This window comes from Anastrepha ludens, chromosome 6 (assembly GCF_028408465.1).
Source record: "Anastrepha ludens isolate Willacy chromosome 6, idAnaLude1.1, whole genome shotgun sequence".
Lineage (NCBI taxonomy): Eukaryota > Metazoa > Arthropoda > Insecta > Diptera > Tephritidae > Anastrepha > Anastrepha ludens.
In genome coordinates this window covers 30,554,148-30,580,224 of record NC_071502.1, presented here as the reverse complement: position 1 = coordinate 30,580,224, position 26,077 = coordinate 30,554,148, and the positions used below count along the sequence as shown (strand labels likewise).

At 38.9% G+C, this 26,077-nt stretch overlaps 1 protein-coding gene across 1 annotated transcript in view; it reads right to left on the bottom strand.

Moving 5' to 3' along the window:
- LOC128867553 (5-hydroxytryptamine receptor 2B-like) overlaps window positions 1–26,077 on the bottom strand; it is a 98,273-nt gene that overhangs the window by 20,870 nt on the left and 51,326 nt on the right. The window contains exons 3-6 of the mRNA XM_054108902.1: window positions 17,361–17,494; window positions 14,853–14,962; window positions 1,311–1,500; window positions 1,029–1,169 (exon numbers count right to left, since the gene is read on the bottom strand). Coding sequence (XP_053964877.1) covers window positions 1,029–1,169; window positions 1,311–1,500; window positions 14,853–14,962; window positions 17,361–17,494 — 575 coding nt within the window. The remainder of the gene's footprint in view (window positions 1–1,028; window positions 1,170–1,310; window positions 1,501–14,852; window positions 14,963–17,360; window positions 17,495–26,077) is intronic.

Genomic DNA, 26,077 nt, shown 5'->3' with positions numbered 1-26,077 from the left:
CCGTAAACCTCGCGACAATTTTTCAACAATCCCGGAATTTCGGGACTAAAAGCAAGGAACTTTTCATTTTTTTTTTTTTGCTGTTAAAGCGGACTTTTTCGTCTGCATTTTATATGTTTCGTAAGAAATTACAAATCCCGAAAACCGCGATATCATTTTCCACCAATCCCGGAATTTCGGGACTAAAATCAAAGAACTTTTCCGTTTTGCATTTTTCCTTTCAAAGCGAACTTTTTTGTCTGCATTTCATAAGAAATTACAAATCCAGAAAACTTCGGGATAATTTCTCAAAAATCCCGGAATTTCGGGTCTAAAAACAAAGTACTTTTCAGTTTTGCATTTTTGCTTTCAAAGCGGACTTTTCTGTCTTTACTTCATATGTTTCGTAAGAAATTACAATTCCCGAAAATCCCGACAAAATTTCACAACAATCCCGTAATTTCGAAAATAAAAAAAATTAATATCCCTTCTAGCCATTTGTATGGCGCAACATTGCTCCATTTGCCTAGAGGTCCATTCCTGCCTAGCACTACGTGTACATAATTTACATACGCCCGCTTACTCTCACACACGCGCCATTGAGCTGTAATAGCAACGATGCATTTCGACAGTTGAACGCTTTCAATTTGCAGAAAATGGGTAAAATGAGTCAATGCGACTGGGTCACGGGTGATTTCATCACCGGCGAGTAGATCGAATGATGAATAGCTGTAGGCGCCGTCAATTGCTAAATGTACGAGTAGGTGTAGGTGGACGCATTTGGTGCGCAACTCAATTGCCAACCATCCTCGAGGCTAATGATGTGGCACATGAATAGCAGCAGAAGCAGCGGTAGGGGCAGTGGCAAATGACAGTGGCAACTTGTTTGTATGCTTGCAACATCATTAAAAGCTCTAAAACGATTGCATATTGACCACGATTCAACCGAGTGCCCCAAGCAACAAGCAACAGTATAGTTGTAGTAAAAAAAAATTGCGATTGCTTGCAAAGGTGGCGGGGGATATTGGCCGTTGGCCAGAAGCACTTACTTGATTGTTATTAGGCGCCATTGAAAGTGGCCGTTGTTGGATGCGGCGTTGAATGCGTTTGCGTGCAATTTTATAAATTTTCCAATAGAGAGCCAATATAACCAAAAGTGGCAGGTAAAATGTGCAACACGTTGCGAAAATCTGCAGAGAATAAAAAAAAGCAAAGGAAAAAATTTAAATATAAAAAAATAGTTAAACATAAAATAGCGATAGGTTTTCTTTTTTTTCATAAATTATTGTGTTTCGCATATGCGAGATGGTCTATTTTGCATTTACTCCTACCTGATATGCAACATCCTGTGAAACCATGCATTTTTGTTCTTCGATGCGCTGCATATACTCGGGATCCTTCCAGCCGAATTGTGGCGCCAAAGAAATGATGAGCGCCGTAAACCAAACGCAAAAAATCATGCAGAAGACACGACTAGGCGTGCGCACATTGCTATAGTCAATGTTGGTGACGGTCCAGTATCTGAAAAGGAAATTCCGAGGGGATGTTATAGACACGTAATCAATATAAGTACAAACTATGTAGGTAAGTATTGCCAACAAATATTATGAAAATGCTAAAGAGTTTTTATTTTAAATGCTAGTGCACTTTTTTTAAGAACGAAATGTCTTTATATATACATACATATAATTGGAGCGTACACCCTTTCTGGGTGTTTGGCCGAGCTCCTCCTCCTATTTTGGTGCGCATCTTCAAGTTGTTCTACAAATGGAGGGACCTACAGTGTCAAGCCGACTCCGAACGGGAAATATTTTTATGAGGAGCTTTTTCATAGCAGAAATATACTCGGAGGTTTGCCATTACCTGCCGAGGGGCGACCGCTGTTACATAGAAAAATGTTTTTCTTAATTTTGGGTTTTTCACCGAGATTCGAACCGACGTTCACTCTGTGAATTCCGAATGGTAGTCACGCACCAACCCATTCGGCTACGGCGGTCGCCGAAGAAAGAAATGCCTTTGCGGAAACTAAATACAGGACTCACACAAATTTTATATATGAATTTAGACAGCTTTAAATAGAGTTGGCGCGGCGGGTAAAAAGAGTACTGCGCTGTGGTGACTCTGGAAGTTAGAAACGCTTTTAACACGACTAGCTGGCAACGAGACAGCTGTGCGTTTTGTTAAAGCGCAGCGCATAAGATGGCTAGGTCATGTGATCCGAATACCAGTTGACTGTACCTGGAAGAAAGCCTTGACAAGAAAGCTAATGGGCGTGAAGGCCAAAGGCGGACCGAGGAACCGTTGGATAGACGCAGTGGAACACGATCTTAAGAAGCGGGGAATACGTAAATACGAAGCAACAGCTCCAGATAGACCGCTTTGTAGGAGCATTTTGAAGGAAGCTTTGACACACACCGCGTCGTAACGCTATGAAAGAAGAAGAAGCTGGCAACGTATACTGGAAACCCTCACAAAAATAGGGTCGCCTAGTTATATTATCCGAATAATTGAGACCTATTTCACGGACCGTAAACTGCGGGACAGCAGGGGTTCCCCAGGGATCAGTTCTGAGTGCACTGCTATGGAACTTAATGTATGACGGTGTTCTAAGACTGGATATGCCCCTTAGAACTAAAGTCATTGGATTTGCGGATGACATCGCGGTGGTAATGGTGGCAAAGCAAATCCACGAAATTGAGAGGATCGCCAGCGAATCAGTAAGCAATATCAAGACTTGGCTAAGGTCTATGAAGTTGGAATTAGCAGAGCATAAGACCGATGTAGTCCTAATTAGCAGGAGAAAGATAGTGGAAACTATAAATGTAAATGTTGGGTTGTTAGTTCAAAGCCCGCTATTAAATACCAAGGAGTGATGATTGATAGTCGCTTAAACTTCAAAACGCATCTGGAATATTCTGCGAAGAAGGCATCAAGTGTGCAGTTTTGTCTGTCGTGAATAATGCCAAACAACGGCGGACCAAGCCACAGCAAAAGAATACTATATAGCAGGGTAGTCAGCTCGGTTCTCTTATATGCCGCACTGGGCTGACGCACTGAACATAAATAGTTACACAAAACAAACTGATAGCCGTCTATCGGCTAAGCGCTTTGCGGACTATCTGCAGCTTCCGTACAATTTCGGATGATGCTTATTCCTTCGTTATAGCCGGTCTAGTCCCCGTAGATATTTTGACGAAAGAAATGCAGAGAATGTATTTAAGGCTATCCAAGTCCGACGGTAGAGCAAGTCGTAAAAATATTGCAGAAGAGGAAAGGCGTCGTTCGATCGCCCACTGGCAAGACCGATGGAACAGATCACCGAAAGGTACATAGATGGACGCATGGGCTAATACCTATTCTTACGACGTTGTTAGAAAGAAACTATGGGGAAACAAACTTCCATCTAAACCAATTCCTTTCAGGGCACGGAGTGTTTCGAAAATACCTTCATAGATTCGGCCATGATAGTTCACCAAACTGCTCAATCTGCAAGGAGAGGGAAGAAGACGCTGATCATGTCTTATTTCAATGCCCACGCTATGCTCCCGAAATCCGTAGCATATTAAGCGGAGAGAACATCATTGATTTTATGCTAAAATCGAATGCTAACTGGAAGCGAATCTACGCGCATGTAAAACATATCCACACTGATTTAAGACGCTCGGAGGTTCGTAGACGAAAGAATTAGTAGCTTTATGAACCAACCAGCCCCGTGAGGTAATGCCTTTTTTGGACTGTTCCGTCGAGAGAGTGGTAGATAGTGGAGAGGTGTTTAGTACGTAGTTGTAGCTGCGAGGCTACAAGTCGGGCATACTGCTATGCCAGTATAGCAGTACTCATGAGAGTTCCCTCCTCACGGGCGTCATCCCGGAGAAAAAGAGAGTTTTAAATAAGGGCACGTGAGGAGTTGCCTGATCTCCCATCGGGCGCGTCCCAGGTGAGAGATAGGAAAGCGCTGGCATCACACGAGTGACCTTCCCTGATGGGGAGGACATTAAAAGAAAACTAAATTCTTTTCTCATCTACTCCACTTGTGGGTTTTGACCAAAAATATAGATTTCTCTCATTCGGAACCCAAGGTGTCGAAGGTCTACAATAGCTTAAAATATCTCTCCTCAACTTGTCATCAAGATGGAATGGCTCATAGTTTATATAACCTCATTTTGGCGTGCGATTTTTAAATCCAAGTAAATAAGTTTATGCATTTTCTATACATACAAACTACTTTTGTGGTAATTGGAATTCATCTGCTTTTCCATTTGAGCAAAATGTAACGTGAAATCACATTAGCGCATAAATAAAGTGAAATAAATGTTCAATACTAAATGGGGAAATTACGCCTAAGTCACAATTATTAATAATAAACACATTTAGCTACCTTTGCTCGTCAAACACATCCACCACCTATGCGTATTTATGACTACTTCAATGGCTATTTACAAACACAATTCGACTGTAGTGCATCAGAGGTGCGAGGAACATTTATTTGTTTATGGATGCACAGCCGGTCGCTGATTACTAGCAATAAATCTATTTTGATTCCAATTTACCTTTTGGCTTTGCCAAATCAATGCCAAAAAACAATAAATCATAGCGCGCCTTGCCACTGACACAAAAACAATCCAATATTTACCTATCAAATCAGAATTATGGAATTAAAAAATATTGATTTATAGACAAGAATACTTTACATGTGTATGTGTGTTTATTATAATACGCTGGTGAATTGGTGGTTTTATTTTGTTAGGAAATTTCTAAATTCGGAAGAGAAATTTAGCAAATGGGTAAATCTGGCGATGCCTTAAACGAATTACAAAGCCATGCTTTGCTTGGTTAGAGAAATTTGCCCTTAAAAACTTCAGCATTACTGACTGTTAAATTTGTTTTTATTAACACAATGTCGGTGGCAGCGTATGTGTATATTTGTATGTATTTTATATTATATAAAGGATGGTTAAGGTTCAAGGGCCGATGTTGAATTTGAACCAAATCTAAAAGTCAAGTTTTTCTGCATTTCATTTGACATTTTTCAATTTCATACTAACTCAATTCGAACCATGGAAAGATATACCATCGATACTTTAACGCGTTAAGTTATTCAGGCTTATTATGAAAACAGGCGTTCAAACCAAAATGCATATCGCGCACTTCGTGATTTTTTCGGTCAATTTAATCGTCCAAATGTGCGTACAATTGGAAAAATTGTGCAAAAGTTTGAGCAAATCGGGCCTGTAGGAGATGCAAAAACACCAGTGCATGCTCGTACAGCTCGTACTACAGAAAATATTGCTGCTGTTCGCGATAGTGTGGTTGAAGACCCGTCCACCTCAACTCGTCGTCGTGCCCAACAATTCCACCTCTCATGCTCGTCGTTGATGAACATTATACATAAAGACTTGCATTTACACGCTCACAAGGTCGCCTTGGTAGGTCGTTAATAGCTGAAGAGTGCAAAGAAATCAGATACGAGAGTCTATCTAAATGGCAAAGACGCTGGGATATAACAACCAAAGGAAGATGGACACACCGACTCATTAGTAATGTGCAGGCATGGGTCGATAGAAAACATGGTAATGTCGACTTTTATATGACGCAGTTCCTGACAGGACATGGTTGTTTTAAAGAATACCTCCACAAGTATGGCCATGATGATGGAGTTATATGCTCATTTTGTACCAAGGCTAATGAAAATGCGGAGCATATTTTCTTTCACTGCCAGAGATATAGTAAAGAACGAGAGTTTTTGGAGAACCAAATAGCAGAACCAATAACACCGGACAATGTTGTTCCACACATGCTACAATCTAAAGAAGTATGGGATTGTATCAAAAAACTATCAGCGTTCGTACTCAATGCTTTGAGACAAATAGAGAGAAGGCGAAAAAGCGAAAGCATAGCACTAAATAGCTGAAATTCCATAGTAGTAGATGTAGTAACTTTTCCTTTAGTAGTAGATTTAGTAACTTACGGTTGTGATGTAGGACCACTTTCTAGATACATTTATTTGGATACAGGTAAACTGACGATACCAGACATAGAAACTTACCTTTCTGTGGTATGGGCAGAGACATGGTGGGTGGGGGAGTACTGTTATGACAGGGGTGGCTCTCTCATCAGATGACCAAATCAGTGGGTGGTAACAAGCAGATGCTACTTTCGACGGATTGCATCAGGACAATAACGGGCGTTGAGTTTAGTGCTCAAACCGCCTCCCGACGAATACTTAACGGTTGTACCGGGGGGATCGGTACTTTGACGGTCGGAGGTTTAGTTCGGGTCAAAGTCCCACACTGACGGGGTGAGGCTTTCGATGCTTCCTCCTCATAAAAAAAGAAAAAAAAGGTGCAATTGACTCAAGAACTAAATCGTCAATGGTCGGAATGGTGGCATGAAATGGCAACAGTGAATGACCAATTTTCGAAGAAAACCATCAGTGATGAGGCACATTTTCAACTAAGTGGATTCGTCAATAAGCAGAATTGCCGCATTTGGGCGAATGATAATCCAAGAGTGATTGCCGAAAAACCAATGCACACACAAAGAGTGACTGTTTGGTGCGGTTTATGGGCAGGCGGCATCATTGGGCCGTATTTTTTCCTAAATGAAGCCGGTCAGGTAGTTACTGTGAATAGTGTTCGGTATCGTGAGATGATAACGATCTTTTTATGGCCCAAATTGGAAGATATGGATGTGGACGATATGTGGTTTCAACAGGACGGTGCCACTTGTCCCACAGCTAACGAAACAATGACTCTTTTGCGCGAAAAATTTGATGGCCGAATAATCTCACGTCGCGGCGATGTCAATTGGCCGCCAAGCTCATGCGATTTGACACCGTTGGACTTCTTTCTTTGAGGTTATTTGAAAGAAAAGGAGGTGTACGTCGATAAGCCAGCAACAATTCAAGAGCTAAAGGATGAAATAATTCGGCACATTAACGGCATAGAACCTCAATTATGCCTCAGCGTCATCGAAAATTTGAACCATCGGATGGAGGTGTGTCGCCGAAGCCGTGGCAGCCATTTGGCCGATATTTTATTCCATGCGTAATTGAGCCATACCAATATTATCATAATATTGAGAAATGATAATAACTTGCTAAAAAATTGAATTTTATTCAAAATTAACATTGGCCCTTGAAACTTAGCCACGATTTTCAAAAAACAAGAAAAAAAAAAAGAAATTAAAAAACATCAAAATAGAGTTGGCTCATTTTAGCTTGTAATTAATAGGACTATGAATAAGTTCGTGCGGTTTTACAACAGATGGCGTAACTTGATTATTATTCCATCGATCCACATTTCCAAACATTCATTGGAGAGCTACTGTCGTAAGGCACAAACGTCAGTATAAGTTTTTTATTTGAAGCGTAAACAACAATATTTTTACCACACTTGAAAATGTCGAATTTCGTGCCAAATAATGTGTTTTTGCGGGGAATTCTTCTTCATTATTGTAATATGAAAAAAAAGCAGCCGAAAGTCATCGTATCTTGGTGGAAGTTTATGGTGAGCATGCTCTATCTGAGCGAACGTGCCAGAAGTGGTTTGCACGCTTTAAAAGTGGTGATTTTGGCTTGGAAGACGAAGAACGCGAGGGTGCGCCGCCAAAGTTCATGGATACCGAATTGGAGGAATTGCTCGATCAAGATCCGGCTCAAACGCAAGAAGAGGTTGCAAAAACTTTGGGAGTTGATCAATCAACCATTTCCAAACGTTTAAAAGCCATGGGAATGATCCGAAAGGTAGGCCATTGGGTGCCGTATGAATTGAAGCCAAGAGACGTTGAACGCCGTTTTATGGCATGCGAACAACTGCTTCAACGGCACAAAAGAAAGGGTTTTTTGTATCGAATTGTGACTGGCGATGAAAAGTGGGTCCATTACGACAATCCAAAACGTCGGGCAACGTATGGATACCCTGGCCATGCTTCAACATCGACGTCGGCGCAGAATATTCATGGCCTGAAGGTTATGCTGTGTATCTGGTGGGACCAGCTGGGTGTTGTGTATTATGAGCTACTGAAACCGAATGAAACGATTACGGGGGATGTCTACCGACGACAATTGATGCGTTTGAGCCGAGCACTGCGAGAAAAACGGCCGCAATACGCCGATAGACACGACAAAGTTATTTTGCAACATGACAATGCTCGGCCACATGTTGCACAAGTGGTCAAAACATACTTAGAAACGCTCAAATGGGATGTCCTACCCCACCCGCCGTATAGTCCAGACCTTGCGCCATCCGATTACTATCTCTTCCGATCGATGCAACATGGCCTGGCTGACCAGCACTTCCGTAATTACGATGAAGTCAAAAAATGGATCGATTCGTGGATTGCGGCAAAACCGACCGAATTTTTCACAAAGGGAATCCGTGAATTGCCAGAAAGATGGGAAAAAGTAGTAGTAAGCGATGGACAATATTTTGAATATTAAATTTGTAACCATTTTACGTCAATAAAGTTTCAAATTTCGAAAAAAAACCGCACGAACTTATTCATAGTCCTATTAATATATTTTTATATGGAATAGAATGCAAAAAGATGTCCGGAAAATTTTTAGTCGCTTAAAACTTACATTTAGAGTACTAAACTTTCATGAGCCCAAAAATTTTCTAAAGATTCAGTTTCAAAAATTCAAAATTTGGATGAAAATTTATTGTTCTCTCGCCCTGTAAAAAAAATTAAGTTCGTTCTTCAAAAAAAAGAAAAAATTATCAAAATGAAGTTGGCTCGTTTTAATTTGTTTTGCGCATTTTTCCCATAAAAAATATATTTTTATATGGGGAAAATGCGAAAAGAGGTCCGGACAATTTTTAGTCGCTTAAAACTTACATTTAGAGTGCTAAACTTTCATGAACCCAAACATTTTCTAAAGATTCAGTTTGAAGAACTCAAAATTTTGTTGAAAATTTGTTGATTTTTTCCTAATTTCGTATGTAGTTCCAAAGTTAGATTTATAATGCGCTGGTTAGAAAAAACATAAAAATACTTTAGGTCGAAAAATATTGTAAATAATAATAAAAAAAAATCATGCGCGCAGCTGTACGCGCCCCTGTATGTTGGCTACCCTGCAGACTACTTTGAAGGGAATCAAATAAATATCATTGAGTAATTTAACCATAATTTAGGCATTTCCATTTTATAAACAAATTCTGTGCACTTTTTGAACAGACTACACATACCTAAATATGTTGTATTTGCAGCGACTTTGTTTTTGTTGTTCTCGCCAAAATCACAGGTGAGTGACTTTGACATTGACTTTGAAATTACCCATAAGCGCGTTTTATTTATTATTATGCAACAGCGGAAAATTGTAAAAATTAAAAATAAATATCAAGTTTTAATTTACATTAAAGGCTATGCGTGGCTATGTGTGGCTATGTGTGTCTGTGTGTGCCTAACGTAAAACTAATATTTGCCTTTACTCGCATATTGTTTTCCCAAAAATGTTATTTCTGCTACACGCTGTTGCTGCCCGGGCGCTCTGGCGGGGGCGCCAACAATGGAGAGCAGCTGTGCATGACTCTGGAAGCTATAAATATGCGCGCACGCTTTTATCTGTATGTATGTATGTATGAGTGTATGTATGTATGTATGTGTGTATGTATGCATAAATGTATGTATGTATGTGGAGTAGTAGTAAATTAAATTTGTACAGTAAACATCCTCAACTAAGCTGGCAATGACATGGCATAGTGACGCTTGTGCTTTGCACTCGAAACAGCAAACAATACGCGTACATACGCACAGGCACACACACATACATACAGCATACAACGCACACTTATAATTAATTGCAAACCATTTTCGCATTACTGCAAATGTCATTTAATTACTTTTCATTTGAATTACGAATAGCGAAAAACAACAAAATTATAGAAAGCAGATTTCATGCTCCAGTTCCTGGGATTAAATATTTTGGCAAGATTTTGTGGCAGCAAACAAAATACGCAAGAAATGCAAATCATTTCGGCAGCGAGTAGAATTTAATTATAAATCAGCTACAATTATAACTTCAGTGCGCGCTGCTGATTGGCATTAATTATTTCCGCCTTTAGCGAATGACGAGCAACTGATTGAGACGTTCAGCTTTTAGAGACTTCGTTCTGTAATTATTTATAATTCGAATGAAATAAGCGAAGCAAAAAAAAAAATGAGAACAATTGGCAATTATAATTTGTAGGATTTCATATTTATTAAGCTCCAACTGTGGAGGAGATGTGATTTATGTTCGCATCTTGTGAAATATTATATTAATGAATCATTAAAAGCTCGCAGCTGCCGCGTAGTGTATAGGCAAATTGACTCCATTAGAGAAAATCAATATTGCCAATAGAGAATGTGACTATATTTCATTGATACAAGTAATAATAAGTAAACTAAAAAGCCAAAACCCCAATTTCAGAACTTGTATTACTTCTTTTCAGTATCAGCCCTTTTGAAACGGGCTTGAGCTCTTTTCAGTTTTTAGATTATGATTAAATGTCTTAGAATTATTTTTTGGAGTGCAAAATTGAAGCACAAAAAGGCCTTGAAATAGTACTTTATGACGAAGACAGGGACATTGCTTTAATCGTTCAAACTCATTTTACGAAAAAAACGGATTTAAATTTCAGAACTACTTCCTATACCACAGCACACATCCTGAAAATTGCACAAATGGTGGAAGCGCAGTTTTAATAAAAAATACAAAAAAAAAAAAACATTATTTGGATGAAGAAATTCCAAATCCGTTTCCGTTTAAACGTTAAAACAGTCCATCCAAACACCCGACAGCCCATTTGTCTGTTACTGAAGGTACCGGCAAAATCGCGTAAGCGGTTATCGCGCCAATTAAGAATTAAGAAGGTTTTGATTTTAGCTTAAATCACTTATTGGTACACCTATTGATATCTCAAGTTGCAGCACAAAAGCAAATGACAACAAAGTTAGGCAACGCTTTTACCGTTCGGAAGTATTTGCAACTTCGGCTTGAGTATTTAGACAAATATAGCTACGGCACTACTGGCGAGCAGCTCAATGAAGCTGCGCTTCATTTTATGCAGCAACTTCAGTTGACAGTATGGAACTGTACACCCACACTAGAAAAATCAGAAAAAGTATCAATCCTCTATCATCAACCTTCTAGTAGCAGAAAACGGAAACGCTGGCAGCAAACCAGATCTCCGGAGATTAAAACGAAATTGAAATTAAAAATGATGAAGCGATCAGCGATCAAAACGTTTAAAAATGATGAATTCGATCGAATTCTGTTTGGACTCACAGCTGATAAAAGCACAAAGTATTCTTTGTGGAAAGGGACTACATTTCAATCCACTAATTCAGCACAACGCTCTCGTTAAAATCGGCCAGAGAAACTGAATCTGTTTGCTGAGCATTTGGAATAAACCATTAGCCCCAATAAAGGCACTGTTGAAGTAGAACCTATTGGAGACTGTCCTGAGAACGATGAATTTATTATTCAGTTAGACCAGAAGAAGTTGGTAAGGAAATTATCGAAATGAAGCTTAAAATGCCCCCTGGATCTGATTTAATTACTGCTGAAGCCCTTAGGTTAGGTTATGGTGATAGTCGGCCCGTATGATCAACTCACTTAGAACTTACAGGTCCATTGTGATACCACTGTGCGACACGGGAACCTTGTTTATTTATCTTCATGAATTTATCTTCATAATCCCCACGCCAGACAGTTCTGTAAGAAAATTGAAAAAATGTTTACCTAGACAACCTGCTCTGATTTTAGCTACGGCTGGGCAGTTACAAAGAAATTGCTCAATTGTTTCTTCCTCTTCCCATCTCTACAACTTTTCCAATATTCATGGGAGAATACTCCTAGTCTCAAGGAATGCCTGCGAAATGGCCAATTACCAGTTATACCACTTGTTTATATGCGGCCATAGTAGCTTAGCTGTTACGCGTGTATCTTCATCTCTCCATGACCTATTGACTTCTTGGATAAAGTTGTTTTTGATTATTAGTTTACACGTGGCCATGGGTATTCCAATGGTACTTTTATCACAGAGCAGTACCTATCCTTCCTAGCTAATTGACTTCCACCAATATCTCCGTGCCCTAGAACGCAAATAAGGCTGACCTTGAATATGACGCTAATATAATTTAGGACTGCCCGACATTCCTGTGCAACCTTTGATCTTAGTAGCCTGATCTCTGAAGCCCTTTGTAGTCTGCCAAAAACTTGCACTGCTTACTTGACCAGTTTACTTAACAAGTGACTAAGCTGTAGGTACGCACCAATACATTGGAAATTCGCCGAAGTTACCATGATACCTAAGCCTGGTGCATCAACGAGCGAATTGCTGTCTTACAAGCCAATATCTCTGTCACCAGTAATGTCGTAACTTTTTGAAAAAAAAGCTTTTGAAACTACAGTCACTTACTGAAAATAAAAGGCTAATTTCTATTGACCAACTTGGCTTCAGAAAACATCATTCAACGACCGATGAAACTCACAGAGTCGTAAGTACCATAGAAAGTGCTATGGAAAAGAAAAAAGTGTGTTCAGCCGGTTTTATTGATGTATCGCAAGCCTTAGACGCAATATGGCACGAAGGGCTCCTACAAAATCTCAAGTCCATGCTGCCAACAGAATATTGCGAAGCATTCTCCTCATATCTAATTGGCAGGCCATTAAGTTATAGGGAAGCATTTTTCGTCCTCTGCTACATCTTCTGTATACCCTCAGCAAGTAACTGCAACATTTGCGAATGACACTGCCAAATTTTCAGTCGGGGACACTATCGAAACGCAACGTATAAGCCGCAAGAAGCTGTTCAACTTATTGCTACATGGGCTAAGAAATGAAGTGTAGTTTTCCACATATAGCATTCTTCTCAAAGACGTTTAAACCGCACAACTGTAGCACACCTTATGGAGAGAGAGTAGCGATTGTATTGTAAAATCCTTCTTAAAACTAGCTAAGTTATCAAATGATAATTGCATATTCATTTTCTTTTACATATATTAAGATTCTATAAAATGAATAAGAAAAAAAGTAGTGGCTGATTTCCAGCGCGTTTCTGATGTAGAGAAAGTAATTGTGGAAATATCGTTTGAAATGTAAGTAGTAGATAATCAAAGATATATCAAGCGGGCGGCTTAAAAAAAAAAAATTAAAAAAAAATTAATAACTCCCGAAAAACCTACTTCTAACGAGGGTTAAAAATTTGCTCTTGTCTTTTTGGCTATAATTTAGCGTAAAAGAAGTTAGAACTGCAAATTTTAGAACTATTTCTTAGGTGAAAAATCATATGGAAAACAGGCGATTAAATTGTAGTAAGTTCAACTGGGTTACTACTCGCGTGCTTTGTGGTAGACAATATTTTTTGCTTTTCTATCTTCAACAAACACAAATGAATTTTTTGGTTGCCCAACTCTTGAGCTATGCACAATCGCACATTTGCAGTGACTGAACGAGACTCAGTGTTAATGGTCATAAAGATTGCTACAGATAAGTAACTACTTTTAAAACATGTAGTAGGACATACAAGTTCTATTAGGTCGAAGAGTCGTCCATAGGGCCCATTTCTTCTTATTCTTGATTGGCGCGATAATCGCTTACGTGATTTTTGCCGAGTTTGACAAAGCGCGCCAGTCGTTTACTTCTCGTGCTAACCGGTGCCAGTTGGAGACATCAAGTGAAGCCAAGTCCTTCTCCACTTGATCATTCCAACACACAGGAGTAGTACTTTCAGAGTCGGAGTGTTTCTTTCCATTCGGACAACATGACCCAGCCAACGTAGCCGCTGGATCTTTATTCGGGACCAAATAACTCTGAGAGGTCTTTCCCAATTCTGACGACGTTGCAAGTGTTGAGCACCGTCATTTTGCATAGTCGTATTAGTTTTGCTAAGATACCAAATCCATCGCCGTCGACGAAAAGATGGTGTGTATCGATTTTCCTTTCATGCGTCCTTTCCAAGATTTGGCGTATTGTGAATATCTGTTGGATGGTGTACTTTCCAGGTCTACAGCCACAATGATAAGGTCGAATCAGTTGGTTGATGATGGGCTTCAACCATTCACATAATGCGTTCGCTAGAACTTTACAGGTGATATTTAGAAGAATAATTCCGCGATAATTGGCTCATATTGCAATCACATTTCTTGTGGATTGGGCAGAGTACACTTAAGTTCCAATCGACAGGTATGCCGACCATATTTTGCGTAGGAGCTGATGCATAGAAACATGCACCTTACCAGCTCCTCGTCGCTATATCTGTATAGCCCCCCGGCAATCCGTCGGCTCCCGCGGCCTTCTTGTTATCGCTATTCTCAACTCGTCATGCTCGGATAGTAGAACGACAGTGTCGTCATCAACGAGTCAAGTATCGGGCTTTTCGCATTCTCTGTAACATGCGCAGCTGTCACTATCTAACAGGTTCCAGAAGTATTCCCTCCATAACTTAAACACGCCCTGGATGCCAGTCATCAGATCGCCGTCTTTGTGCGAAATAATTAATAACTTGGCCTTCAAAATCATATGAAAGACTTAAATTTCGATTTACTCCACGAATTTTCGGAACCGACCAAAAAGTAAATTAGGAAGTCACTTTAATATATCTTAAAACACGAGGAAGAGCCACTACAGCGTCTCAACAACACCATTTCATCCAAAATACATACATCATACAAAATATGCAATTAAGATTTAAATTCTACTTAAGGAGTAGAGTTCTTTTTTAAATTTAAATAATGCCTTTACGCTTTCGCAATATGTTGTGGGAAAGAAGCACACAAGCACTTATGTGTGTGGGTTGTTGTTTTCATAAATTGTATCCCCTCACATATTTTATTTCATTTTTAATTTATTTAAGTACATGAAATGAGAAATGGGTATGACATCTCACCTGTCAGCTGCAATCGCCACGAGATGCAATATGGACGCTGTACAGCAGAGCACATCGCACGATGTCCAAATATCGCACAGCTCCGGGCCGAGTATCCAACCCTCGCTGATCTGCATGGGAAAAAATAAAATTGTAAATATTTAAAAGGGTAATATTTATTTCATACAAAAAACGTGCAAATTTGCCAATCACGTTAAAATACAGAGGATAAATTTTTTTAAGCGGGTAAATTTTTTTAAGCGTTACTTATGAAAAACGATATGTTTTTACAGGCACGTTTCCCCTTTCTAATTTTGCAATGAAATTTATTGCGCGACATTTTAAAGTAAAAATATTTGCACGAATGAAAAAGGGGAAAACAAAGACTGCTGCAGATATCTGTTTTTTCCTTTTTTATTTTCATGTTACAAAATTACATAATAACTTACTGCCCTGCTACTAATATTTCACTTTATTGGGTAGTCAGAAAAGTTCTTTAGCAACTTTCAACAAATTTAAACTATTTTGTTTTAGGTTCAAGCAGTTTGGACCAATGATCTTTTGTGGCTTTTCGTGTGCCGCAATATTTCTGCTGTGTAGCCTTTGTGAGATTTCTGAGCGAAGAACTGATTTAAATAAAAAACTGTTCTAAATTTAATAATAACCTTTATTTGCAAAGACTGATTAAAGGAAATTTTCTAGGTAGTCAAGTCAATTCATAAATAATTCTGCTGCATAAATACTTCGCAGTCAACCTCGCCTGTTTCTGTCATAGAATTGAAATGAATTGGCATAACCGTTTTGTTTCGGTGATGAATTCGCTTCAATTAAACTGCTCATTTGTGTCTAATCAACTTGTGCTTGACCAGGTGAGGCGGTATTATTGTCTTCGGATCTCAACAATCACACAGACCACCTCCTTCCACCGCCGCACGTTTAGCTTTTCAAGGTCAACTTCCACGTCTTCGAGCCATCTCTTTCTGGGGCGTTTCCTTATTCGGCCTCCAGCAGGGCAAGTTAAGTTAAATTAAGTTAAGTTAAATTAAGTTAAATTAAGTTAAGTTAAGTTAAGTTAAGTTCCACGTCTTCGAGCCATCTCTTTCTGGGGCGCTCCCTTATTCGGCCTCCAGCAGGGCAAGTTAAGTTAAATTAAGTTAAGTTAAGTTAAGTAAAGTAAAGTTAAATTAAGTTAAGTTAAGTTAAGTTAAGTTAATTTAAGTTAAGTTAAGTTAAGTTAAGTTATGTTAAGTTAAGCTAAATTAAGTTAAGTTAAGTTAAGTTATTTTAAGTTAAGTTAAATTAAGTTAAGTTTACTAAATTTACGTAAAATTGAATTGTTTTTTCGGCATGCAGCTGACCACATTAAACGATATGTTAACTTGTCTAACTGTTAATTGAGTTCATACTGAAATTAAGTTGAGTTCAACTAAGTTAAGTTAAAAAAACTTCTGCTAAGTTCACTTTTATTATGTTAATTTTGTTTATGTGAAGTCATTTGTGGTATACATTAACCAACTTGAGTTATCATAAGTTATTTGTTGCGCGTTACGCGATCTGATGTTGGAGGGACCTACAATTTTAAGCCGCCTTCGAACAGCAGATATTTTTTATGAGCAGTTTTTTTCATGGCAGAAATACACTCGGAGGTTTGCCATTGCCTGCCGACGGAGCACCGCTTTAGAAAAAACTTTTTCTTCACTTTGGTCTTTCACCGAGTTTCGAACCTATCTGTATTCCGAATGGTAGTCACGCACCAACGAATTCGGCGACCGCCTTGTAACACTTAAGAATGAAAAATTTAATGGGCTCCAAGTAGAACAGAAAAAGGTGCTGAAACTCAGTGAAGTCGCACCATTTTCTTGTGATTGTTACTCATAAATATAAGAATATCAGAATAAGTTTAAGGTTCTCAAAATATAGGGGGCTTCTCAAAGAATGAAGCAATGAATCACCAAGGACTGTGATGCTAAGAAGAAAAAGTGGAACATAACCCAAACAAGCGGTCAAATAATTAAATATTTCAAGTATTTGGATTTTAATTCTGTTATCTTCTAAGACATTCTAGAATGTATAGAAATAATACATAATGCATGCCATACATATCATATGAGTGGTCATTCAAAATTATCTTTATCTCTATTTTGACTAAACAAAATAAATTTCTTCTTATCTGTCTGCCCCTTCTTTGTTCTGCTTAGTATTTAATGATTCTCGCGCCGCTCTCAAACTACTAGAGATGGTAAATAAATCTACAACTCTCACTTTTTTCACAAAAACCAACGTTCGGAATATTCTTTTTACATACTTTCCATATAGCAGATTGACTTTTAATTAAATCTAGACCAGCACGACGCTTCGCGCGATGTAAGCAGTAGCCTCTATATTGCACTTTTTAGACTACCCAATACTTTCATATTGCGTTAACCGGCACTTAAAAAGCCTGGAAATAATTTTGTAAAGTTTTATGTAGTATTTTCTGAGCTTGCCACAATATGACACCAATTTGCGTTAACTTTATACAGCACTTACCTCGTAAACTGCTCCTAGTGGCATCACCAAACATGCCACCAATAAATCAGCCAGCGCCAGTGATACCACCAAATAATTAGCTACATTCTGCAGGTTGCGCTCGAGTATAATTGCCGCAATTACAAAAACGTTGCCTGTTGCAAGAAGTTTTTTAGTTTTGCATTTTTTTTGTTTTTTTATTCGTAGTTGTCAACACGCGCACCGAAAGTTTATCATTTGCATTTACATTTTTTTGTTAGCATGATTTGCATTTGTTTTATTTATTGTTTTTGTATTTGTAGTGGAACAAGTTTTTTCGTTTATTTAATTCGGATTAACGTTGCGTGTTGATATTTATTATTTTACATTTTTTGTGAATTTTAATTTCATTTGTGGCAATTTTAGCAGTAACAGGAGCAATAAAAATGCGGCCACCGTTTTTTGTGGGAAAGTTTATTTAATTTTGTTTTTTTTTTGTTTGGAGTTGATTGTTTTGAAGAGTGCAGTGAAGTTAAATTACGCATAGTATTGTAATGAGAAGGGAAGGAAAATGAGAGAAATTATTAATTATTAATTTAAATATGAGTTATGGCTGTCATTTTTTGTATACTCGTACATAAATGTTACATAATATATATATTTAAATACATATACATTCAAGCATTTGCAAGACATTTATTTTTTTACACTCTCTGCATATTTCATATTCATTCATTCATTGAAATTAATTTTAAACGCACCGTTAGATATTTGGTATCAAAAAACAGAATTTAAAATTCCAGCATCAAAAGTAGCTGATGCTTCCATTAAAATTTTACGAGTTTAGCATTTGCCAATTAGAAATTAAAAAACCTTATAATATTAAACTGCAATTATTTGGGTTTTCAAATTTCGTTGCATTTCAGATTCATGAATTAATTCGGGTTACGAGGTATAGCTACTAAATAAAGGACGTGGCAAAAAAATTATTTTTATTATCACCTTTAATCCAAAGACATTCTCTTCTTCCTTTAAGAACACAGACGACAATCTGGTGACTGACATCCAGCGTATACTTAAATTATGGAGCGAACACTTCTTGAACTTGTGAAATAGTGACAGCTCCGCATGTTGCAGAGAATGCGAAAAACCCGACACTTGACTCGTTGATAACGGCACTGTCGTTTCGTCAGCCGACCATGACGAGGTGAGGATAGTGAAAACGCGTCTAAAGAACAAGAAAGCCAAGAGAGACGGACAGACTGCCGGCTGAGCTATTCAAACATGGCGACGAGGAGCTGATAAGGTGCATGCATCAGCTTCTATGCAAAATATTGTCGGATGAAAGCATGCCTGACGATTGGAATTTAAGTGTGCTCTGTCCAATCCACAAGAAAGGTGATATTGCGGAACACCTAGCCAATTATAGCGGAGTTAGCCTTCTAAATATCGCCTATCAATCGCTAAAACCTTATAGGCGGTATTTGTGTATTTGAATAGTGAAAGGTTTAATCATCAACCAAATGATTTGACCTTATCATTGTGGCTTTAGATCTGGAAAATCCACCATCCAACACATATTCACAATACGCCAAATCTAGGAAAATACTCATGGAAGGAGAATCGATCTTCCTTGTCTTCTTCATATTTTCGTCGATTTTAAGCTGCATTCGACTGTACCAAAAAGGAGTTACCCATAGGCCGTGTTGTCTGAATTTGGTAGCCCCACAAAACTAATATGGATATTCAAAATGACGTTGCTTAATACCAGCAGCGCCGTCAGAATTTGGAAGGACCTCTCCGATCCGTTTGATACCAAACGAGGTTTCATATAGGATGACTCGCTGTCGTGTAACTTCTTTAACCAGAGGATGGAAAAGATTGAGCGAGCTGCTGAACTTAATCGCCCAGACACAATTTTGAACTAGCATTAATACCGATAACAATGTCTGCCTTGAAATCCATCGAAATAACTCTCTTGACAAGAAGTGCTACTTTGTACTATGTAGGCAATTGAGTAGTTATGTCCTCTCTCGACGAACAAAGCTAACGCATTACAAAGCGCTCATCATGCCCGTTCTAACGTATGGCGTAGAAGAGTGGAGGATAACAACAACCGATGAGGCGTCCTTTAGAGTGTTTGGGAGAATGATTCTGCGCAAGATGTTTGGACCTTTGCACTGGTGATGGCGAGTATCGCATATCGCAGGCGATGGAACAATTAGCTGTGTGAGCTCTTAGACGACATAGAATTAGCGTAGCGAATAAAGATCCAGGGGCTACGTTGGCTGGGTCATATCGTCCAAATGGATACGAACGTTGCGGCTCTGAAAATATTCCATGTGGTACCAGCTAGTGTAAGCAGTTGAAGAGGAATACCTCTTCTGTATTGGAAAGTTCAGGGGGAAAAGGACTGTATCCAACTGGCGCCGGTTAGTACGAGAAAGAAACGACTGGCGCGCTTTGTTAAACTCGGCCAAAATCGCGTAAGTGGTTATAGCGCAAATCAAGAGGAAAAAGATGATGAAGAATAAGAAGAAAAAGAAACCAGAAAGCATCTAAAACCAACAGCTAAGCAGTATAAGCTAACCTACAGCTTCTTAAATTTTGTTAATTAAGTTGAGTGAATTGAGCAGAAATCAGCTGAGCTCTAGCGGCCGTTGTTGCCGCATGGGTTGAAGCCTGACTACCATACAGTAATGTCTGGATTCGAAAGTTCATGGAAATCCAAATAATATAATAGAAGAAAATGTTTGTAGTAGTGGACGCTCCTTAATGAAAAGGCTTCTCATAAAAAACTGCCATAAAACTGTAAGTTTCTCCATTAATAGAGTCATATCAAGACTCACAGCACAAATTGGAGAAAGCGCTCGTCCAAACACCCAACAAAGGTTGTAAGCACCAATTATTAACTGATTTAATTTTTAGATGTATAAGAGCTCTAATCATCTGGTGGCTAAATGTTTCTAGGTGCTGCTTACTGTTTGACACAGATAGTTTTTTATTTTTATTTCTAAAAGGTGAGGGCCTAAAAACCAATTCTCTCATGTTAGTACGACTGAAGAGAATATGAAAAAATGTGCCTGGTGCCATGATGATGGAGATCTTCTAAGCGGCGGAGGAATTAAAACAAATTTCAGCGGCAATACTTCACAATAGAGATATGCACGAGTGATGTAGTTTGCGCTCATAATATGCATCCCTCTTGCCCAACATACAAACGCATTCGCATGCATCTAAAGCTTAGATTCTAAACTTATTGAGTACTCAGTGCACACCACCGTTTGCGAAAATTTTCAAATTGCGGTGAGACTCATGTTACGATCAATATTCGCCGCGTAAGCAGTGCGAAGGTGGCACGTGGTTGAGCTCTTATTTCGGAGCGAGAGTTTACGTGAGTATTGACAGCTGCATATATGCACACCTACATATACGAGTACACCTGTAAGAGGAACAGCATGTAATTTGCACGAAAGTAGCAAGGAATAATTGGAGACTTTTGCAAACTTACTGAGAACTGAACTGCAGCGCGAGGTCTGCCATCAGCGTTACGTTGCAAAGCAACTAAAGGATCAAATGTTGTTATGGTATGGAAGGGAAACTTTTATTAGACAACAAATTTAGTCCTTAGATTGCTTATCTTATGCCGCAAAATGGAGCACTAATCACATTTAGCTGTAGGTGAATATATTTGCTGTATCGAACCAGCAGTGCCAGCCAGAGTTAGAATCTACTAAGGGCATGAAAGTAGTAGAACAAGTTTTCTTCAACTGCGGTTGAGCCTCCGCAGGCAATTGAAAGCATCAGAATGCATTTTTATTACACAGAAAGCTTCACATAAAACTTATTTGCCCTTTAGATGCGTATACAAGTACTTAGGACTCATATAAGATAGGGAACTCCCATGGAAACCTAATATTGAGAAAAGAGTACAGAAGTCCAACGTTGCATTATGCACTTGCAAAAAAGCGGACGGTATTAAATGGGGATTAACACCTCGTGTTACACATCGGCTCTATACTTTTCTAGTTAGACCAAACTTAATATTTGGAATACTTGTATGGTGGCCATCTGTTCGAAAGGCGAGTTGCGCTAAAATCATGAGTAAGGTTCAAAGAACATGTCTTTATGCATCTCTGGTGCTTTTAGAACTACCCCAAACAAAGCGCTGGAAGTGCTAATCAATTTGCCTGCACTAAATCTCGTAGGAAAACACGTGACCGCCGCCTCAGCGCTTAGACTTAAAAGTATGGTGCTATGGAAAGACGGTGGCTTGGCCTCTCCTCTATTTTGCACACTCTGAATAGTTACAAACAAGAAATAGACTACTCTATTCCTAAACTCACCTTCGACAAGCTCTTCAAGACGAGTATACCGTCACGAAGGGAGTGGTAAACACCAACTCCATGGAGAAGGTGGGAACTAAATTTTTATACAGATGATTCCAAGCAAGACGATTGTCTAAGGAAGATTTTCGAAGGAATTAGAACTGGACTATCCGTTCGACTACCAGACTACCGCAGCGTCTATCAGGCAGAAGTTCTAGTAATAAAATAAGTGCCTAAATGTCTAAATACTCGTACGCATGGCGTTACAAAAACGACTATAATTCTCGGTTAGCCAGGCGGCCATTAAATCAATGAAAGCGGCTATACTCAGATCAAAGGTTGCACAGAAATGCCGACCAGCCCTAAATGACATTAGCGTCGCATTCAAGGTCCGCCTTATTTGGGCTCCGGGTCCCAAAGATATTGAGGGAAATTGTAAACCCGACGAGCTAGCCAGGAAAGGTACTGTTCTTCAAGTGATAAAAGGGTTATTGGGATACCTATGAGAAAGATGAACAAACAGTTGAGCACTTCCTTTACAATTGTTCAGCCTTAGCTAAAATTAACGCAGGTTGTCTAGGTAAACACGTTTTCAATTCTCTTACAGAGCTGTCTGGCGTGGGGATAGGACCAGTTCTGCGCTTCATAAGAGCCACAAATGGTTTCATGAAGGAAAGTAAATGAGGTCCCCGTGCAGCACAGTGGTATCCCGACGGACCTGTGACGTCGTACAGACCGGCTGCCACCATAAGCCAACCTAACCTTAGACGCGAGCAAGAAATTTAGGTTTCCCTCTGACTTCTTAAGTGGCGCGCGGCGAAATAGAAAGAGTAAGTGAAAGCGAAGTGAAGTGAAAGTGAAGTGAAGTGAAAGTTAAGTGAAAGTGATGTGAAGTGAAAGTGAAGAGAAAGCGAAGTGAAAGTGAAGTGAAAGTGAAGTGAAAGTGAAAGTGAAAGTGAAGTGAAAGTGAAGTGAAAGTGAAGTGAAGTGAAAGTGAAAGTGAAGTGAAAGTGAAGTGAAGTGAGAGTGAAGTGAAAGTGAAGTGAAAGTGAAGAGAAAGTGAAGAGAAAGCGAAGTGAAAGTGAAGTGAAGTGAGAGTGAAGTGAAAGTGAAGTGAAAGTGAAGTGAAAGTGAAGTGAAAGTGAAAGTGAAGTGAAGTGAAAGTGAAGTGAGAGTGAAGTGAAAGTGAAGTGAAAGTGAAGTGAAAGTAAAGTGAAGTGAAAGTGAAGTGAAGTGAAGTCAATGTTAAGTGAAAGTGATGTGAAGTGAAAGTGAAGTGAAAGTGAAGTGAAGTGAGAGTGAAGTGAAAGTGAAGTGAAAGTGAAGTAAAAGTGAAGAGAAAGCGAAGTGAAAGTGAAGTGAAGTGAGAGTGAAAGTTAAGTGAAAGTGATGTGAAGTGAAAGTGAAGAGAAAGCGAAGTGAAAGTGAAGTGAAAGTGAAGTGAAAGTGAAGTGAAAATGAAGTGAAAGTAAAGTGAAAGGGAGGTGAAGTGAAAGTGAAGTGAAGTGAAAGTGTTTTACGTAGGCGTCTATGATTTTCATAACATTAATCAGCCGACGTCGCCGATTGGAGTGGTGCGTGCCCACCATTCGGTCCTTTGGTTTGGGCAGCGACGTCAATATCAGTCGTGACCATATCGAATTAAATTAAATTTTTTTTAATATGTGCATAGATAAATAATACTAACTTCATTAAAAAAAGTATTATAATTTCACATCAAAAGGGTGGTTAAATTTTAAGGTCCGATGTTGAATGTGAACCACACCTAAACGTCAAAGTTTTTTTCTACATTTAATTTGACATTTTCCAATTCTAGACCAATTCAATTTGAACCATGGTAAGATACACAATCGAGCAATGCGTTAAAGTAATTCAGGCTTATTATGAAAATGTTCATTCAAATCAAAATGCATATCGCGGACTTCGTGAAGAAAATCATCTTCAGTGATGAGGCACATTTTCACCTCAGTGGATTCGTCAATAAGCAGAATTGCCGCATTTGGGCGAATGATAATCCAAGAGTGATTGCCGAAAAACCAATGCACCCACAAAGAGTGACTGTTTGGTGCGGTTTATGGGCCGGCGGCATCATTGGGCCGTATTTTTTCCACAATGAGGACGGTCAGGCAATTACTGTGAATAGTGTTCGCTATCCGGAGGTGTTAACGAACTTTTTATGGCCCGAATTGGAAGATATGGATGTGGACGATATGTGGTTTCAACAGGACGGTGCCACTTGTCACACAGCTAACGAAACAATGACTCTTTTGCGCGAAAAATTTGATGGCCGAATAATCTCACGTCGCGGCAATGTCAATTGACCGCCAAGATCATGTGATTTGACACCGTTGGACTTCTTTCTTTGGGGTTAGTTGAAAGAAAAAGTGTACGTCGATAAGCCAGCATCAATTCAAGAGCTAAAGGATAAGATAATTCGGCACATTAACGGCATAGAACCTCAGTTATGCCTCAGCGTGATCGAAAATTTGGACTGTCGGATGGAGGTGTGCCGCAGAGGCCGCGGCGGCCGGTTGGCCGATATTTTTTCCCATGCGTTATTGAGCCATATTAATATTATCATAATATGGAAAAATGACAATAATTTCCTGAAAAAGTTGTATTTATTCAAAATCAACACCGGCCCTTGAAACTTAACCACCATTTGTAACGGACTTAAATTGTAACGGAACTTATGGCAGGTCTAATTAAATTGGCTTAAAAACTCTTCATAATATTTCTAATGATCAATTTTGCACAAGCTGTATTTTTCAGTTCAATATTTCGTCTGAGTAATACTATTAATAGAATAATTTTGTTTTTGTTTTACTTTTTTTTGTGTTTTTTTGCGTTTTTTTTTAGTTTTTTTTTAAGTATGCGGAATTTCTCTCAAGATGTGCTTGCATCAAGGAAAAGCAAAATTGTTTTAAATTCTGGAAATGCACGCTTAGACGACTGACACCCACTGGCATTAAGAGAAAATGGATTAAAATTTGCATATCTCCATTCAACATTTTTCTGTGCTTGCAGTATTTGTAATTTATATTTCCATAATATGAATTTTGTATCACAATCTGAATTTCATGAATTCCAAAAGCAGCTCACTCGTTTCCAACGCTACTCGCACTTAACCTTAGGCCAGGGTCAGTAAACACTTTTATTTCAAACAACCGTGAACTTTGCCATGGTTGCCGTCTAAGGAAATTGATTGTGAATGTCATTGCTTATATGAGTCTGTATGCATGCACGTGTGTATGTATGTCTAACTGGCACTGTAAATAAGTAATAAATGTTACCAAAAATCTTCCAAATGGATTTGTGCATATCCAACAGTAAAAGTTAAGGTGGCAAAGACATCCCCGTTCTTCATACCTTCCATAGCCAGCTGATACGGGCGTATTGCAGCAGAAAGCAGAAGCTTACATTCACAGATTTACAATTGCTTTGTTGTGTAGTACACACATGCATGCATGATACTTACTCATATACACACATACACACATACACATGCATGTGCGCTTGAGTGTAGATCAAAGACAAATAGTTTGCTTGTCTATGCTTATGCACTTAAAGTATACCTTGGTGCACTTAATGACTTTTCGTTCAACTCAAGTCAACGCCATGCAACAGTCGGCATTACACATACGCCAAACATATGTAGCATGTCACATGCCACATGCCACATTCCACATACATACCTCGTGTCGCCATTGCAGGTGTACGTACGTACATAAATGATCCCAAATGTCTATTTATTGCAGCCTGCAGCTGGTGTTGTTGCTGGAGACCACACACGTGCAATCTCAAAAGCGATTTGCTGTCAACGCCTTTTCACTTGCTTACAGAAACAAACGCACGCACACACATACGCTTACGAACACATAATAGACGTGCTTATGGAAAACAAAACCTTAGAGCTCATATGCAAATGACACTTCTGTGTGAATCATGCATGTATTTGTATGGAATGGTGTGACGCTGAGTAAACTTTCGTTTTCATTTAGTTGATGGAAGTTTAACCTAGCCAACAACAAAATACAAACGCCAACAGGGTGTGTTCTGAGAAATTACTAAACTCCTAGAGTGTTTGAGTTCCCCAAAACTTTTGTTGCAAATTATTCGCCACCAGGGTTGCGCAACAAATTAAACACAAAAGAATTATTTCAATAATTTTATACTTTACTTTATACTTTTACTTTATATGCACTATACTTTTCGACTTTTAACCTAAATTAGAGTACGTACAGCTTCTTGAATAGTCAGGCCAAATTCGGTCAAAACGTAGGGGTGAAACTCCATCCGTCATCCATTTTTAGCTTGGTTTGAATTTTAGTAGCTTCGAATGTCTAAAGTGACCGGACTATGAAGAAGGTTTAGGTTGTTGTGGGGACCTCAACCCTGCGTCACAGGCCAATTCTTCTGAGACGTGACGAA